Source organism: Lampris incognitus, chromosome 3, assembly GCF_029633865.1.
Source record: "Lampris incognitus isolate fLamInc1 chromosome 3, fLamInc1.hap2, whole genome shotgun sequence".
Taxonomy (NCBI): Eukaryota; Metazoa; Chordata; class Actinopteri; order Lampriformes; family Lampridae; genus Lampris; species Lampris incognitus.
Genome location: NC_079213.1, coordinates 61,007,193 through 61,026,949, shown reverse-complemented (window position 1 = coordinate 61,026,949; position 19,757 = coordinate 61,007,193). Strand labels below are relative to the sequence as shown.

The following is a 19,757-nucleotide window of genomic DNA, read 5'->3' as shown; positions in this document are numbered from 1 at the left end:
CCCCAGTTCCCCCTCTCCCCTGAACAGGCGCCCTGACCGATCAGAGGAAGCGCTGTGGTGTGGGGGTGTCCGGGTAGCATAGCGGTCTACTCCGTTTTCTACCAACACGGGGATCGCCGGTTCAAATCCCCATGTTACTTCCAGCTTGGTCAGGCGTCCTTACAGACACAATTGGCCATGTCTGTGGGTGGGAAGCCGGATGTGGGTGTGTGTCGTGGTCACCGCACTAGCACCTCGGCTGGTCAGTCAGGCGCCTGTTCGCGGGGAGGGGGAACAGGGGGGAATAGCGTGATCCTCCCACGTGCTACGTCCCCCTGGTGAAACTCCTCACTGTCAGGTGAAAAGAAGCGGCTGGCGACTTCACATGTATCGGAGGAGGCACTTGGTAATCTGCAGCCCTCCCCGGATCAGCAGAGGGGGTGGAGCAGCGACCAGGACGGCTCAGAATAGTGGGGTAATTGGCCGGGTACAATTGGGGAGAAAAAGGGAGAAAAAAATCCCCCCCAAAAAAACGGAAATGTGTAGTATGTTGATATTTTTGTCCAAAAAGTTGCTATTTTTGTCCAAAAGGTATAGACAGACAGAATGAAAGCAGTTCTTTGTTATTGTGTCATTATTCATATTGTGTGTTGACCCTGTAAATTTGAAGCCCTTAGTTCTTAACCAGCACATATCCCACTTTGAGTTTTTATTGGTCTGTCCTGTGTTTACCCCCCTACCCCGCAGCTAGAGCAGCTCAGCCAGCGAAAAGGCCCATCCAGTTTAACCCCAAGGTGTCCATCCAACCTAAGCCGGTGGTGACAGCCGTACCTCTGGCCCACGCTGCAGCGCCCCTGCAGACCAAGTTCATCATACAGACCGTGCTGCCGCTGGTCAAACCAGCTCCGGTCAGCATTCAGCCAGCGCCTCCTGCAGGTCAGAGCAGGTGTTGCAGCACCTTGCACCTCCTTGCATCAGTCTGTTGCCTCAGACATGTACACTAACCATGCCGGTGAACGAAGCACAGTCTTCAGTGTCTTATGTCTTAGAGGGGCAGTTTAGTGATGACGTATTTATGGCATCTTTCTAATGTATTTACCTTAGGTTATGCCAATGCTGTTGTGTCTTGGCCAGCAGAGGGCACTATCGCTCCAATTTTTGTGTTTTTAAAAAAAAAATTACACCCAGTGTAATCACACTTCCTAAAACTCTGTTTCTGTGCAGATAAAAGGGGCATTTAGTGGCTGTGATTTAGAGTGCAGGGGTTTAACCTGCCAGCAAACATCTCCAAATTACCCTAATTCTAGGTGATACCCAGAAATATGCCTAATTCAAATCCCAGTTTAAAATATTAGCTTTTTGTGTGTTGTATGTATATAACTTATGTTTAAAAGTTGAAACATATATGTCTGAATGTGGTTTTGTTTTGAAAGAAGCTATAAGTCTGTCTAGGTATTTCTCTAGGCGGTGTGTGTGTGTGTGCGTGTGTGTGTGTGTGTGTGTGTGTTTTTAGGTAGGGCTGGGTTCAATTAATCATTTTCCCGATTTGAACCGATGTTCATTATAACAATCTGATTATCGGTTCATTCAATTCCTGAATCGATCCCCCCCCCCTTTTCCCCCAATTGTATCCGGCCAATTACCCCACTCCTCCGAGCCATCCCGGTCGCTGCTCCACCCGCTCTGCTGATCTGGGGAGGGCTGCAGACTACCACATGCCTTCTCCAATACATGTGGAGTCACCAGCCGCTTCTTTTCACCTGACAGTGAGGAGTTTCACCAGGGGGATGTAGCACGTGGGAAGATCACGCTATTCCCCCCAGTTCCCCCGAACAGGTGCCCCGACCGACCAGAGGAGGCGCTAGTGCAGTGACCACGACACATACCCACATCCGGCTTCCCACCTGCCGACACGGCCAATTGTGTCTGTAGGGACGCCCGACCAAGCCTGAGGTAACACGGGGATTCGAACTGGCGATTCCCATGTTGGTAGGCAACGGAATAGATGGCCACGCCACCCGCCCCTGCATCAGTCTTTTAATATGCCCCCTCCCCCGTTCACATATGAAACGGAAATAACAGACCTGTGGAAATTACAGGGCGGAAACTGCTTTGGGGTCAATTCTTCATGTAAACATGAATATTTTCAATAATGCTCCATGTTATAGGGTTCCTTGTACAATTTACAGCATTAGTTCGCTGAGAATCTCTCATATCCAAGTAAAATTGGTATTGTAACTGAAGTAACTGAATCGATATCGAATCGGTAATCAAAATCAGTTGGGGACTTTGTGAATCGGAATCATGTCGATTCGGGAGATCAGTGGTGATACCCAGCCCTAGTTTTAGGCATTGTTGCTGTCTGTGGTACATCCTGCACGGGTTACCGATCTTATCCTGGCTATCTCTTACCTCAGCCGAGACCAAGCCAGTGTAAACACTTTGGTCAGGTGGGATAAGTTGGAGGGGGGGGGCATCTAGACCTAACAGTGAACTTGCTCTTCCTGTCTCTTTGGCAGCATAACCAAGATGGCAAGGAGAAGGACAAGGGGGACACCATGTTCAGAATGCCAGTTAGGCATCACAGGATATAGGATTGTTAACGTTTCTGTTCTGTATATGAGAACGCTGAAATTGTATCCATTATTTTCTCCACCCCCTCTGCCGATCCGGGGAGGGCTGCAGACCACCACATGCCTCCTCCAATACATGTGGAGTCGCCAGCCTCTTCTTTTCACCAGGGGGGCGTAGCGTGTGGGAGGATTACGCTATTCCCCCTGTCCCCTGAACAGGCGCCCCAACTGACCAGAGGAGGCGCTAATGCAGCGACTAGGACACATACCCACATTCGGCTTCCCACCCGCAGACATGACAATTGTGTCTGTAGGGACGCCCAACCGACCTGGAGGTAACACTGGAATTCGAACTGGTGATCCCCGTGTTGGTAGGCAACGGAATAGACCGCCATGCCACTCTGACAGTCCATAATTATGCTTTAAGTGAACATATGAAGATCAATATGTATAAGATTACATACATATTAAGGATCCTGACACGCAGAGTCATATACCTCAGCAGTAGCCACAGGATGACAAATGGCGGCACGTTAATGCTGTTGCGTTTCTTCACGTTTTCTCCTCGCAGACACAGCACATGTGTTCTCTTTGCACCACCACATGTGTATCAGTGCTGCTTCACGTTAGCATGGACAGGTTGTTTAGTATTAGAGGCGAGATTTGTGAGGCTGCTGTGAGGGACGGTTCCTGGCACAGGTCTACCGGAGGTACTTCGTCTTGGGGTGGGCTAATCACCGATTGGCTCCCAAAGCTAGCCACTGCAAACTATGAACAAGGGATATATAAAAAATTGAGAATATTGTGTTCCTTGTACTGGACCTGTACGGTCTTTTTCAGTTTCAAGCTGCAAGCCATTATAAATACGGGCAACCATGCAAGTTTTATGTGCGCACACAGACACACAGCTGTCTTGTTTAAGAGCATGAAGGGGCTTAACCATTATTCCTAAGACAGTAAACATCTCTGCCACCTGTACTTTTAAATGCAGAGTCCACTTAAAACCTGGGAGTTAACGTAGGTCACTTGAGATGGTTGGGGGCTGGGCTGGTAGCCCAAATAAGGCTTCCAGCGGATAGGTGTAATGATGGTTTTGTTGTTATGGACAGCAAGGCAAAAATGGAGTGAGCGCCTGTGTTAAACACACACGCAGGCGCTCACATGATCACAGCTAATGTAATGCTATAGTAAAAATACATGATTATAGTATGGCTGAGCCCGGTAATTTGAGCGTGTGTTGTGTCTCTTTCTCAGGCAAACCTGTGGTGTTGCCTCAGTCGGGCCAGGTGCTTCAGATCCAGACGCCACCGGCCATCACCAGCCACGTGGTCAACATGCCAACACTGAGCCAGAAACGCCCAGCCCCCATCGCGGGTCCTCCGATGGTCTCCGTCTCGCTCAGAACCCCCTCAGACGATGACGTGAGTCTAGTCCCAAATGAGACTGTTTATCTCTAGAGTGTCGCTGTCTCAAAGTGCCCGCACGGAGGAACCGGGATTGTTTATCTCTAGAAGGTGGCTGTCTCAAAAGGCCTGCACAGAGTAACCGGGATGTCTTTATAAGGAATTACCGGTGCCATAGAGATTGCAGAGTTTGGCCTCCCCACTTTTTTTTTCCACCCCTAATTTGGCAGAAAGTGTGCCTAATGTTGTTTTTTCTTCTAAGTGCAGGAAACAAAAAGACAAACCTGAAGTTGAATCGACTCACCAGTGTAAATCATTGCACACGATAAGTGGCGCTGTAATGGATGTTGACCGCTTGAGCTCAACATGGTTGGCTGAAAGAACTTGTGGCAGAATGGGAGGTGGAGGACCGGTGCACCGCCACCTCGTAAAATATCACTACAATCTCCTTTCAGCACTAGTCAGAATATCATAACGGGACAAATAAAGCTGATGTTTATGGGGCATTCTCGCAACATTAAGTTTGTCTTTTGGAGAGCAACACTTATGAGTCACTGTAATTCCCCGGCACGTTGTTGGGCCTGTTTCCATCGGGAGAGTTCATCTCTCCCATGGCGTATGACTCTCCAGACCCTGGGTATTTGTTTCTGAGGCTGCCAGACATCTCTGAGGAGACCGCTCTAAAGCTGCTCATTCAGCTGCAGCCTGGTGAAAACTGTGTATATGCAATTAATTTAAAAACAAGCTTTCATAGAGCTAAAAAAAAAGCTTTCAATCGGTGTTTGCATGCAAGGCTGTGTTTATGAATGTTTGCATACTCCAGCATATTCTGTAAGTAAGATGTTGTTGCCATGCACACACTTGGGCTGGACACTGCCAACATATATTTGCTCATCTTACCCTATTTATAAGTGTTTTGTATTTCATAAGCCGTTAACTTTAATTTCAGGGGAAAATAGTAAAATGCAAAATGGCAGAAGAAAAACACACCCACCCATTATTACATACGATACGAGATGTTTTTTTCACATTGAAGGAAAACAGTTGAGTTTTCTACACGCACCATGTCAGTTATCCATAAAAGCAAAAATGTCCATTATTTTCCTATCAACTGAAAAGACATACTGGAATATCTGGAAAATACTGCAGGAACATTTGTTTCTTAAAGTGATGTAACTGCTAATTATGACAGGCCAAGGAAGGCTTGTAATGGCGCTGTTGGTATTGGTGTTTGACCTTACTGAAGCCATGGATACGGCAATCATTATTAGCAACTGCTTTGTTTTTGCCCATGGGAGGTTTATTGGGAGGTAATGTGTTGTTATGTAACATCGAATCGTTTTCGGGCATAATTACAGAAAGACGTGCACGGTGTGATATAACAAAGGGCGGCTTCTTCCGCTCTTGCCGTGAACAATGACATCAGGACAGCTGCAGCAGACAGCCATGCAAACTTGCTTCACGCACACACAAAGCCTTCATCACTCATAAGTATGTGTAATGATAGTGCGGAGCAGTCACACACACGGCAGAGGTTTCAGGGGATCTTGCAGGGTACCACTTTGCTGCAGCAGGGACTGTCTGCGATACTGAAACCAGGCGTAAGGAAGAAAAAAAGACAGCTCGGTTTAGCACTCTTTGTTACACTGAAAGCCCATGGTTTCTCAATAAATTCCCCCCATCTTTTGTGCATGCTGGTCTGATTTCGGGTGGGAAAGTTTACAATGTTCTGTCAAAGGCCATAGGCCAGTTTGTTGGACTGTGTTTCTTATTCATTCTTCTCTGGTTCCATTTAGACTCGAACAAAGTGCAAATGCCGTCTTGCTTCAGCCATGAATCTCTGCCTATGTGATGCAATATGTTGCATGGCCAGAGAGTTATTGTGATTTCCAGCAAGGGCAATGGTCTATCAGGCTCCGGTCTCCAGAAAAACTGTCCCTTGTGGATTTCTCCAGTCTGACGACCGATTATGTCCATTGTGAAATTCTAACTCGCTCTCTGTCTTTCTTTATTTATCTTGTTCATTTTTTCCCCCTGACCATCGCTTCCTTATTATCTCAGTGTGCCTGCATCAGCGTCCTGCATTTCTTTTACATGGGACTGAGGTTGAAAAAAGCAATTCAGCTGGCTTAAACAAGCAGACGCACCGCTTGTTTTGTTAATTAGGCTCAACCGTATGGGTCAAATTTATGAAATGTCACCTAATTCATCTGGAGGGATTATTTGTTTTTACTTTGTGACAGTCACATGTTGACAGTCATCATGGAAAACTAGTTCACTTTTCACTCTCAGTGATGTTGTCGGGATAACAGCTATAAGGCCTTATACATTGGCCATGTGCAGGAAAATATTATCTGCAGCCCCAAGTCAAAACCAGCTGTCTCAATTTGTGTTGACATTTACTATGTTTTCCATGAGAAATTTTTTCATAATTAACCCTGAGTAATAATTCATAAGTAGTTGTTTTTTATGAATGGTAACACTTGACCTCTGGCTATATAAACATTTGGCCTCTAAAAGGGCCAAGAAGAACTTGTCCAATTATCGTGGGTATAATCAAGTGTGGAGAAGTGCTTGGTGTGCCATAGCCCAAGGACATTGGCAAGAAATTTTCCCCAGAGGCGAAGACAAGCCACTCAGCCACTTGTAAAGCCAGCCGAGTCAATAAAGTTTACAGTAGGCAGTTTGAGGGGTGGGGTAGCTTACGTTAATTGCCAGGGAGAAAACAAAAACGAGAGATTTTTGGAGCTGACGCCTCAGTAACAGTGTTCTCTGGGTTCTCAGGACGGAGAAATTAATCAAACCTCTTGCCAGGGCAAACAATAATTGATAAACAGGACACTAACTACAGTTCTTCAACCTCAGTGCCTTTAGGAGCAATAAGATTACTAAGGATGGACTTCTGGCCCAGATGTAGGACAGAGTAGACGTGCAAGGAGTCGATCCCTAACAAATTGCTTCTTTTTTTTTTACTTGAAAAGACACCATTTCTTGTTTTATTTTATCCCATACTTGACTAATGCAATTGTCACTCGAACTACTATGGACCTAGGGGGGGAAAACAACCAAAGACATCAATTCCTGAGATTTCAAGCGCTACAGGTCTCTCGGAATGTTTGGGAAACGTGGCCGCCGATATCAAGAATCAAGAACACTTTATTTGTCGTTTCAGTTCATGCACTTGTGTACATGAAATGAAACGAAATGCCGTTTCCCCCAGCCCACAGCAGTACAACACAAAGACAAAAACACATACAAAAACTACAAGAACACACATACCCAAACTAACAAATATATCCAAACTAAACAAAAAAATCACTGTCCAAGGGAATGAACGCCAGCCAGGATGACTGTTGGAACAGCCGGTCTGCATGGGCTAGCAGTTAGCTTAGCCTGTCCCGCTTCCGCATCCTGTCAGACCACCCTTGGCTCCTTGGGTGCAGCTCCAGCCAGGGGCCGTGGTCCCCAGGCCCACCGGACAAACCAGACCAAGCTCTCTCAGCCAATCCAGCGCCAGCTCTCCCAGCCAGACACCCTCGACACACCTCCCTGCACTCCTCACGACAGCATCAAAAACACCACAGTCAACGCCAGGTGAGGCTGCCAGACCGCCCTCGGTGTTATCGGAACTGCCGGTCTGCATGGGCTAGCAGTTAGCTTAGCCTGCCCCCCTGCTCTCCCAGCCGATTCAGCGCCAGCTCTCCCAGCTATCACATGAAGACAAAACTTAGACGTGGACAAAGAGACTGTGCGGACAGTACTAGCTGAGCCCGCCGCAAATATGAATCGCGCCGCCATTTTCTGACACCAGCACTGGGTGAGGCCACTGCGAACACGAATTCGCGCAGCCCTCTTGCCACACCAGAAGCGGAACCTTCCACTGGATACGGAGCCTGTTTCAGCCTCCCTTCTCCTCTGAACTTAACAAGCTCAGAACAAGCCTCTCAACTGAACTGACAGGTGCTTTGTCTCCAATTCAAGCTTCATTTGATGCAATCTGTCTTCAGACAACCATGGACGAACTCTCACTACCATCGAAGCTTGCCTTACGGATTACAGTGATAGAATAACATTAATGGAAGCAGCTCTCACTGAGTTAGTGACTAAAAACGCTTACTTTAAGCCTAAAGTGAATGATTTGGAGAATCGCTTTCGGTGTCAAAACATCCGAATTGTTGGTGTGCCTGAAAGTGCCGGACCAACATCCATTAAGTTTGTTTCCGAGCTCCTGATAGAAGTGATGGGCGACGGCATTTTCAAGAAGCCTGGCGCTAGACAAAGTGCACAGGTCTCAGCACCCAAAACCTGCACCGGGCGAGCAGCCAAGGGTGATAATAGTCCGCTTCCATCGATTCCAGAATAAGGGACGAGTAATGCACTGGGCAAGAGAGAAAGGTCAGGTGCTCTACCAGGGCGAGAAAATATTTTTCTTCAATGATGTAAGTGCTAACCTGGCAAAGAAGCAGGCCGCGTTCAATGGCGTGAAGTCATCCCTTCATGAGAAAAGCGTCAAGTTCACTATGCAACATAAAGCTCTCCTGCTTGTGGTTTTTGAGGGCAAAACGATCAGCTTTGCCACTCCAGCAAAGGCTGAGGAATTCTACTCAAGGAAAATAGAATCGACCCAAGCTCATCAGACAGACTGAATGCCATTCAATATGCTCTGAGAACATTAGGATAGAATGGGACTGTGTTGAATATCACACTGTAACTCAGGGGTTCTCAAACCTTTTCACACCAAGGACCACTTGATCATAAAATTTTCTCCGTGGACCACCTAACCAGCCGGCCAACACCCCCCCCCTCCCCCGCCCAAAAAAACCCCCTTTTAAAACAGTCTATATTAGGCTTACAATAGCATATTATGTTTTATATTACAAATTATGTCTGCAGAATATTACAATACAAAATATGTAATAAATAGGCTACTGGCAAAATTAGGCTAGGCTTCTACCATATACCTTGACCTTGATTTTTGTGAGATGTATGTGTAATTACTGTTTCATATTAATTTTGTTCAGAGCTATTGCCTTTGGTTGTGATGTGATGAATAAAACATGGGAATTTATTTGAAATACCATTGTCAGGGTGAACTCAATGTGAATTCATCATTAAAAGAGTGAACTATTAATGTTAATTTAACAAAAATTCGTTTTAATAGGAATCAAATCTTTGTACTGGCTCTTGTGAAGCTATGAAATTACACATTTCAAATAAGCATAACAGCTTTACAGGTAGCAGCAGTCAACAACTAATGGGAGGAATGCTGTTGCTTTTGCTGTTGCATCACTGACTCAATGTCTGGCTCCACACTAGAGAGTTTCAGTCTCATACAGGGGGCTACATCGATCTTGTTCCTCTGCTTGGTTTTCAAACCAACCAGTGTGGAGAACCCAACTTCACAGGTGTAGGTGGTTGAAAACGGCATTAACACTTGCAAAGCAGACTCAGCCAGCTCAGGATGTTCAGGTTGGATGAGAACCCAGAAGTCTGTCAAGCATTTTTCTCTGAACGCCATTCTCAGTGTTCCATCTGATGCAATGTCCACAAGACTATCCACCTTCCGTGCTGATAGTTTGGAACTGACGCGCTCAATGTGAGGTTGGTCTCCAAATGGATTTCTGATCCATTCAAGGTCCACATCCAATTCTGGAAAGTATCTTCCCAATTGCGTGTGAATGCCTTGCAAATGTTCCTTGAAGGCTGCAAGTGTGTTGCTATCCAGAACCTCTTCAGCTTCGAAGACAAAATCGGCTAGAGTTGGGAAACAGTCAAACTCCTGGCGATCAAGATGCGTGCACCACAGATCCATTTTGATGCGAGTGGCTTTAACTTTGTCCTGCACTGTAAAAACTGTGACCACTTTTCCTTGCAGTGCTAAATTCAGGTTATTAAGCGTGCTGAACACATCAGCAAGAAAGGCTAGTTTTGCGAGCCATTGAAAGTCATGCATTCTGCCATAAAGTTCATCAGTTTGATGCAAAAACAGCTTGACTTCATCACGCAGTTCAAAGAGGCGGGTGAGAACTTTACCACGCGATAGCCAGCGAACTTCTGTGTGGAAAAGAAGTCTTGTGTGCTCACTCCCCATTTCTGCACACAGAACTTTAAAAAGATGTGAGTTCAGTGCCTTGCTTTTAATTAAGTTGACAATTTTTACGGCCTCGTCCAAAACCTGTTTAAGACAGGGTGGCATTTTTTTTTACTGCCAATTGCTCTCTGTGGATACAGCAGTGCGTCGATGCGGCAGAGGGAGCGACAGCGCGTACACGCGTAACCAGGCCCTTGTGTTTGGCTGTCATCGCCGTGGCACCGTCAGTGCACACGCCAGCACACCTCTTCCAATCAATGTTATTCTGCACAATGAAGTTATTTAGGGACTCAAATATCACCTCTCCTGTGGTGTTGGTTGGTAGGGATTGACAGAAAAGAAAATCATCGTGAACAGCAACCGCATGTATGTACCGCACAAAGCAGAGGAGAATAGCCTCATTACCGATGTCCGTGGACTCGTCCAGTTGGAGAGAGAAAAAAAGACTGCCGCAGACGTGTCACCAGCTGATCTTGGACATTTGCAGCCATGGATGTTATTCGCCGCTTGACTGTATCATTGGACAGAAGTACTTTGTAAAGTTCCTCACTCGCTTTCTCCCCTAGCATTATGTTGGCCATAACCTTTGCAGCTGACTTAACCAAGGTCTCGCCGATTGAGTGAGGTTTGCCAGCTTTCGCAATGAGTAGGGAGACCTTGTATGAGGCTTCGGTAGCTTTCGCGTTGTCCCCTGGCATAAAAAACTGTGTGGCTTCCTTTTTCGTGTGTCGCTCAAGCGCTTCACGTTTTCTCTCAAAAAATTGCACAGGTTTCAAGGTGTATTCCTTGTGTTTTGACTCGAAGTGACGCTTGAGTTTGGCAGGTTTCATTGCTTCATTAGCTAATATGTCATAGCACACAACACAATGAGGTTTTGGATCCTCAACATCTCCAGTCCAGAAAAATCCAAATTGAATGTAATCGCTACTGTATTTACGTTTCACTTTTGCAGTCGCTTTTTCAGAGTGTTGTGCTAGCTCCTGCTGCAAACTGTTAGCACTATGGGACTCGATGCTAACACTGACGCGCTCAATGTGAGAAGGAAGTCTTTGCACCTTGTTGCTTACATTGTTCGTCGTTTCTCCGGATTTTCTCTTCAGCCACCGATCCATGATGTTTGTATTTTGAACGGTTCACTTCACTCTTTGTTAGATTCTACTTAATTTTCACAATAGTCAGGAGGTCTTTGATATGAAAATCCTGTTATTGGAATGGAAGCTAACTAGGTAACCTAGGTAACACAGGCTAACTGAAGAGACATGACTCAAAACGCAGGTTTGCATTAGACAAATTGAACAAAATTCTTAGGCTTATTTAGGCTACATTTTGATTCACTTTTAATTTAGAAAACATTTAGAAAACAGCTGTACTCGTAACTTTGCATTGGAATGCAGATGGTGATTTCAGAAACACGATTTTTTGCAATCCTCCCGCGGACCACTTGGGGGCGCTCGCGGGCCACTGGTGGTCCGCGGACCACACTTTGAGTATCACTGTGTAACTGACTATTCATTTGATCTGGACTGATCCTATGTAGGTGTTTTATGTTGTTTACATTTTCTCCGGTGAACTGTATGTCGTTGTTTAAAGTTTAAAGTTTGGCCAACTGGCTGTATTTAGCCAGAAAGGCTAGCCTATGCTAGACAAAGCTGACAATGCCAGCGATATTATTTTCTTTTCTATTTTGTAACCTAGATATGCTTTAAACTGGATCATTGCATATGTTATTGTGAATGATATTTGTATGGTTAACCTTCCTCATTACTGACCAATAGGATCACGGTAGAAAATGACCACATCCTCGTGCACTAGCTGTGCAGAGAAAGCAAACATGTCAACTGGGACCAAATCCTCTTCCTTTTTCCAGTTTTTCCTGAAGTAAAAACTTGTCATCATTACTGCAACTTCAAATGATCTCATGGTCTATTTTGTGGTGTCATAGGGTGGTGCTGTCTTGCTGGAGGTTATAGCCTTGTTTTTCAACCAAATTAACTTTAGTAGGGTAGCGCAGTGGTTAGCGCAGTCACCTCACAGCAAGAAGGTCCTGGGTTGGAGCCCCGCGGTAGGCCAACCTTGGGAGTCATCCTCTGTGTGGAGTTTGCATGTTCTCCCCATGTCTGTGTGGGTTTCCTCTGGGTGCTCCGGTTTCCTCCCACAGTCCAAAGACATGTAGGTCAGGTGAATCGGCCATACTAAATTGTCCCTAGGTGTGTGTGTGTGTGTGTGTGTGTGTGTGTGTGTGTGTGTGTGTGTGTGTGTGTGTGTGTGTGTGTGTGTGTGTGTGTGTGTGTGTGTGTGTGTGTGTGTGTGTGTGTGTGTGTGTGTGTTTGTGGTTGTTGGCCCTGTGATGGCCTGGCAGCCTGTCCATGGTATCTCCCCGCCTGCTGCCCAATAACTGCTGGGATAGGCTCCAGCATCCCGTGACCCCAGTTGGGATAAGCAGTTTGGCTATTGGATGGATGGAGGAATTTGTAGGGTTAACATTTTTGGATTCAAGTTAGGTGGTTTTCATGGCGCTTAAGGCAAATTTTAATTATTTCAAGTGGGGTAACAACACCACCTAGTATTTGCCACAGACTAGGCCAGTTCTCTACAATCGTTTCGAACTGATATATAAATGTAGTTTAATTGTTTTAATTCATTAATTCATTTATTTTAGTTTTACAACATGTTACAAAAGCTAATGTAAGTGCTGCATTGGGCGTTCACTCAATATGGTGTAGTTATTTCAATATTTGGGAGCCTCGTTAGGAGAATTGAGTATTGGATAGGGAGTATGTTCTACAGGAAGTTGTGCAGTTATAGATGCTTGCTGTTCGCCTCGTTTGAGGAAGTAAACATAGGACTGGAGTTTTTTTCTTTTCTTTTTCCTCTGGGTTATTGTTCGAGGAAGGGATTACAAGGGTTGTAAGGGGGTACCAATTACCTTTAAAATAATCACACTGAACGAAAGCTTTACATTGGCATTCATTTTGGCGGAGATTTGTTGTACTTTTATTTCCTTTGTATTTGATGTCCTGCATACAACTCGCACAACATTCAAGTGGTCTTTTTCAAGTTACATTTACACTTCATTCCATACCTATGTACAGATAATAGGCCTATTTTTAATACATATTTTTGTCAACACTAACCCCAATGGCTGATTCCCGTAATATTGGGAACAGGCCTGTTAGGCTCATCTCATGGCACGTGAAAGATTTGAATGGGCCAGTGAAGCGGACAAGGGTTTTTTCACATTTGAAGGGACTGCAGACAGATATAGCATTTCTGCAAGAAACACATTTATGTGATTTAGACCAAAACTGACTGCGTAAATCTTGGGTGGGCCAGATATTTCATTCTAAATGTAATACTAAGGCCAGAGGTACAGCTATATTAATCCACAAAAAAAGTCCCGTTCGTTCCCACTGACATTATTCCTGACCCACAGGGTCGTTATATTACCGTACCTCGGTCCCTGTCCAAATGCCAGTTATTCTGGTTAATGTCTACGCTCCCAACTGGGATAGTGCTGAATTTGTAGCCAAACTCTGTCTCTTTTTCCCAGTCTTAATACTCACTATTTAATCCTAGGTGGGGACTTGAACTGTGGGATTGACCCCAAAATGGACCACTCCAGTCCTAAAAATACATCCCCCTTTAAAATGTCCAAAGCCATATCATCATATATGAATCAAATGGGATGTTTGGATCCATGGAGATTTCTTTACTGAAAGACTAAATAATTTTCATTCTTTTCTCATATGCATCACTTGCATACTAGAATAGATTATTTTTTAATTGACAAGACATTTCTCTCTTTTGTTAAATTCAGTAGACTATAAAGCCGTTGTGATTTCAGATTATGTCCTTCTCTTACTTGAATTGTTCTTCCCATCTGCTGCCACCCAACATATATACCCTCGTCCATTGATCACTTCTTAGAAACTAAAAAAAACTGGTGCTGTTTCTCCTTCATTGCTTTGAGAAACATTGAATGCTGTTCTCAGGGGCCGAATCATTTCTTATACCCGTTTCACACTGGCCAAAAATCCTGCTAACATCCGCCTTTGGTGTTCAATGTTACATTGACTAAAGCCGGATGTTAGCAGGTTTTTTGGCCAGTGTGAAAGGGGTATAACTGCTCATGCTGTTAAACAGCGTAGGATCAGTTACAAGAACTGATGGAATGCATTTTAGACCTGCATCAACAATACTCAGAGACGCCTACTCCAGAGTTGTATAAAAAGAGATTGGGCCTCCAGACAGAATTCAGCTTACTATCTACAGCCAAAGCAGAACAACTGTTGCTCCATACACACGGTACTTTTTATTAATATGGAGACAAGGCAAGTCGGCTCCTTGCTCATCAAATGTAAATCTGCATCATGCATGATTTCCCAAATTGTGGGCTCCTCTCAAAATTTATGTTCAGACTCTGTCATTACTAATACATTTTCATCTTTCTACTCTAGCCTGTATACATCAAAAGCTCCTAACATCCATGAATAATTTTCTTAATAACTTAGAAACTCCTACCATTGGTACATAATTAAATCTGGAGCTAGACAAATCTTTCTTATTGGAGGAAGTGGTAAGCTCTATTCAAAGTATGCAAAATGGCAAATCCCCAGGTCCCAGTGGGTACCCCAATGAATTTAAAAAAAGTTTTCAAATAAACTAGCCCCTCTTCTTTTGGAAATGTTTGATGGTGCCATTTCTATAGCCTCTTTGCCTCCAAAATTGACCAATCTCACCTTTGTTAAAACCCAGCAATGTAGCCTACAAACTGCCTCCTACCATCCTATTTCACTTTTGAACATGCATGTTAAAATCCTGGCAAAAAGGCTGGCAGGCCGATTGGATACTGTTTTGGTGAATACTATTTCAGAGGACCACATAGGTTTTATGAAGGGCCACCACTCTTTTACTAATGTACGTCGGCTCCTAAATGTTATTCATTCTACGTCTCCATCAGATGCCACAGAGGTAGTTCTCTCATTAGATGCAGAAAAAGCATTTGACAGGGTGGGATAGGGATATTTATTTGCTGTCTTGAAAAAAATTTAGTTTTGGGGAAAAATTCACCTCAATGGTCCTCCTTCTGTAATCTTCTCCACATGCTTGCATCTGTACCAATAATCTACATTCTCCATACTTCCCCCTCTCATGAGGAACTCATTAGGGCTGCCCCCTATCGCCTCTTTTATTCACTGTAGCCATTGAACCCCTCTCCATAGCGCTAAAAGTATCCCCATTGATTAAGGGCATTCGTTGTTAGTGTATTAAACATTGGTTGTCCTTATACGCAGATGATTTATTATTGTATGTTACTGACCCTGTTGCCTGTGTACCAGAAATATTAAATGTATTGAAAAACTTTGCCGCTTTCTCTGGATATAAATTAAAGTTCACCAAGAGCGAGTATCACTCATTCCATTAAATCTCTACATAATGAAAATTTTACAACCCTAGTGGAAAAAGTGAGATTGGACCTTCAGAGATGGAAGGTTATCCCTTTATCTTCAACTGGCAGAGTTCAATGTGTGACAATGAATGTTTTGCCCTGGCATCGTTATCTTTTTATGCGTTTGTTCTCTTTTTCTGCCCAAATCTTCTTTCCTCTCAGTTGACAGCTTGATCTCAACCTTTATATGGAGGAGCCGTGTTTCATGCATAAATAAATCTTTGTTTCAAAGAAATAGGTCAAAAGGGGGCTTAGCTCTTCCAAACTTTGTTTTATTATTGGACAGCAAACATGCAAAAGATAATTTTTTGGCTACATCATCCAGACATGGTGGACTGGTGCCGTATGGAGGCTGTCTCCTGTTCATTTTCCCTTCAAGCTCTTGTTTGCCTTTGTTTGCCCTTACCATCATCCCCTTACCAACATAGCTCTAGGCCCATTGCAACATCCATGCTTAAAATTTGGGCACGTTTCTGTCAGCATTTTAAATTATGAAAATTCTCCCTGCTGGAATCTTGGTAATAATTATTTATTCCTCCCTGCAAAGTTGGATGCTATTTTTCCCCCTTTTTTCTCCCCAATTGTATATGGCCAATTACCCCACTCTTCCGAGCCATCCTGGTTGCTGCTCCACCCCCTCTGCCGATCTGGGTAGGGCTGCAGACAACCACATTCCTCCGATACATGTGGAGTCGCCAGCCACTTCTTTTCACCTGGCTGTGAGGAATTTTGCCAGGGGGATGTAGTGCATGGGAGGATCACGCCATTCACCCCAGTTCCCCCTCCCCCCCGAACAGGCAAACCCAACCGACCAGAGGAGGTACCAGTGCAGCGACCAGAACTCATACCCACATCTGGCTTCCCACCCACAGACACAGCAAATAGGGCTCCTCACTGGCTACGTAATGAAATTTTCACGCAATGCAGCTTGGGGTCGAAAAGCAGACAAACAAGCCAAACAACCACACACAACACGCCTTGTTTTCATAGTTTCAACACAAGAATTGAGCGAACTAGAAGAATTTCATCATTTTAATCCTGTGAGTGGTTTATTTTAGCAGTTTGGAAGTTTTCTGGCTTGCCAGAACATATGAATACAGGAGTCTCACTTAAGTCATACATGTAGGCAATGGTTTTAACATTGGTGAAGCCCCTCCACAGCCTCTTCAGGGTGATGAATAGCTGCTCCTTAACTGATATATTTTGTGGGGCACCAAATCCCTCCCTGTCTTTGTCGCCATTTTCTTTTCCATTCCAGTAATTCAGTTCATACTTCGGCTGTCCAAGGAAACTGAACAGTGCATTAAATTGTAAGGAATCAAGTCCAGGAAAATATTTACATTTCTTGTCATCTGCAATTATGCGATCACACGACATCAAATTAACTGCTGGAACTAGAGGATTTTGCATTTGTTCCTTCTGTTATGAACTGATTTCTACATACCATACTTTCAACTTTGGCTCCAAGAGTATACTTGCAGTAGATGGTCTGTGAAGACTTATCCTGAAAGGGATAGCAGACATCGTCCTCACCATCGTCAGCCCCGACTAACATGGAATTAGATTCTTCAATTTGCAATCCTTCTGTTGAAACACAGCCAGTATTAATTACTTAAGGCTCAAGTCGTTCCTTTTTGACTTTAGAAGGGCCCACAATACGGCTTTCTCGGGCTTGCTTTGTTCTTAATCATTTTGTTGCACGAAGAGCACGACCCTCCATTTCTTTCTCAGTAAGAGTAGCAAGAATAGGGTCAGGATGGTCCTCCGTAGGACCCTTCCCCCTGAATAAATGTAAACTGCATATGTAAGTGTCCTTCTTAATGTCCAAAAGACGACAGAAGTCTTTCCTTCCACATGCATGAAGCCGCCTCTTTGCTTTTTCTGTCTTCTCCTGTTCGCGTTTCTTTTCCCACTCTGTTAGGCCATATTTCACGGTTCCTGGCTTTGGGAATCTCAGAAATTCTGTTCCTTCAGGCAACCTTTCTTTATATTGTTAATCCGGTCTACAAGTTCCCCAGAAGCAATGCTTTGTGGCACCTTTTCTAGATTGTTTGGCTCCCTCTGTGACAAGTTTACCAGCCATCGTTAACACAAATCTTCTGCAAGACGACTTTCTCACATTACGAAACGAAGGGCAGTTTGTCCGCATATCAGTCCCATGGTTCAGTGCGCGCTCAAGCCTGTTCTGTTTTTAGAATCGCAGTGGAGCCCTATTGTGTCTGTAGGGACACCCGACCAAGCCAAAGGTAACAGGGATTCGAACCGGCGTTCCTCTTGTTGGTAGGCAATGGAATAGACTGCCACGCCACCTGGACGCCCCCCGAAAACACATATTTAATCAATTATTGGCAGGTAATGATGAACTGATCCCTGTATTGAAACTATCATTTGATGGGCTCTCAATGTTCTTTGTGTCAGCGATGCACGGCTCGTCAGGTGCCTAGATTTACAAAGACCTCTGAGTTCCTTCCATGGCCTAACTCAGCTGCCTTGGCCCACTGAAAAGCACTCCAGCCATATGATTTTGTGTGTGCATGCATGCATGTGCGGGCACGTGTTTGTATGTGTGTGTGCGTGCGTGCACTGAGACACAGCTGTGTTCACTTTATAAGCCCATTGTGGTTTCGTTTGGGCACAGTAGTTGGAGTGAGTGGGTGGGGGGCACATAATTCCTGTTAAAGATGGCGTGCTTGCACCTGGTGTTGGTGCTTTTTCTTCGTATGTCATTCGGGCTGTGTGTGCATGTGTCTTGGCTCGTGTTCATTTGTGTACACTATCTGGAGCCCGTAGTCAGTCTCTGAAGCCCAGCTGTAAAGTGGCTGCTAATGATGACACATCTCCAGGCAGGTGTTGTGCAGCGCCGGGGATTACCGACAGCTGTAAACAGCCATCAGGGACTGGGTCACTCTGACTTAACGCCTCCCTGCACATTCACAGATGTAGGGGGATGTGTTCTGGATTGTAAATCGGCCCAGGCCCCAGCAAACCTGCCCAACACACACACAGTCACCACGGCTAAGAGGGGACCCCAGGAGAGTGTGGCGTGATTGATTATAGGCTTTAGTCTGTGCGGAGATTGGTGTTGATGTGGTAAAGATGGATTGAATGGAAAGCGTTCCAGACAGTGATCAAAGTTCTCCTGACTTTGGTTATTTGTACCACGTTAATAGTTGCTTGGTAAATTGTAATCTGTTTCCAATACTTTCATTATCTTGTTCAACATCAGAAATTATTTCATTGCCATGTGCATTACATGCTCTAGTTATTTAGCTTGGAATTGTTGGTACAGTTAAGAATGCAAGAAAAATGCAATAAAATATGTATGTGATATAGATATACACATATACTTATACACACACACACACACACACACACACACACACATATCTATATCTATATATACGACTACATTAACCAGTCGACTAAAGGGTCTGCCCATTATATATATAGATATATGTGCGTGTGTGCTAGCCAAGACGTTAAAACCACTGACAGGTAAGTGAATAACATTGGTTATCTCATTACAGTGGCACCTGTCAAGAGGTGGAATATATTAAGCAGCAAGTTTTTGTTTGGGGGGGTTCCCCCTTTTTCTCCCCAATTGTACCTGGCCAATTACCCCACTCTTCCGAGCCGTCCTGGTTGCTGCTCCACCCCCTCTGCCAATCCGAGAAGGGCTGCAGACTACCACATGCCTCCTCTGATACATGTGGAGTCGCCAGCTGCTTCTTTTCACCTGACAGTGAGGAGTTTTTCCAGGCGGGCGTAGCACATGGGAGGATCACGCTATTCCCCCCCAGTTCCCTCTCCCCCCCCTGAACAAGCACCCGGACCGACCAGAGGAGGCGCTATTGCAGCGACCAGGACACATACCCACATCTGGCTTCCCACCTGCAGACACAGCCGATTGTGTCTTTAGGAACGCCCGACCAAGCCGGAGATAACACGGGATTCAAACCGACGATCCCCATGTTGGTAGGCAATGGAATAGACTGCCATGCCACCCGGATGCCCTTTAGGCAGCAAGTGAACACTCAGTTCTTGAAGTTGATGTGAAAAAAAATGGGCAAGCTTAAGGAACTGAGCAATTTTGACAAGGGTCAAATTGTGATGGCTAGACGACTGAGTCATAGTATCTCCAAAATGGCAGATCTTCTGGGGTGTTCCTGGTGTGCAGTGGTCAGTACCTACCAAAAGTGGCCCAAGGAAGGACAATAATGTGGATATGCGTCTGGTTTAGTGACCCCACTTACCCTACGAGA

General features: G+C 44.8%; 1 protein-coding gene across 3 annotated transcripts in view; it reads left to right on the top strand.

Annotated features, from left to right (window-relative positions):
- The window catches only part of atf6 (activating transcription factor 6), a 90,656-nt gene that overhangs the window by 17,053 nt on the left and 53,846 nt on the right, over positions 1-19,757 (top strand). For all 3 annotated transcript variants that reach the window (XM_056277244.1, XM_056277243.1, XM_056277242.1), the window contains 2 exons: positions 727-915; positions 3,807-3,973. In XM_056277244.1, the coding sequence (XP_056133219.1) occupies positions 727-915; positions 3,807-3,973 (356 nt within the window). The remainder of the gene's footprint in view (positions 1-726; positions 916-3,806; positions 3,974-19,757) is intronic.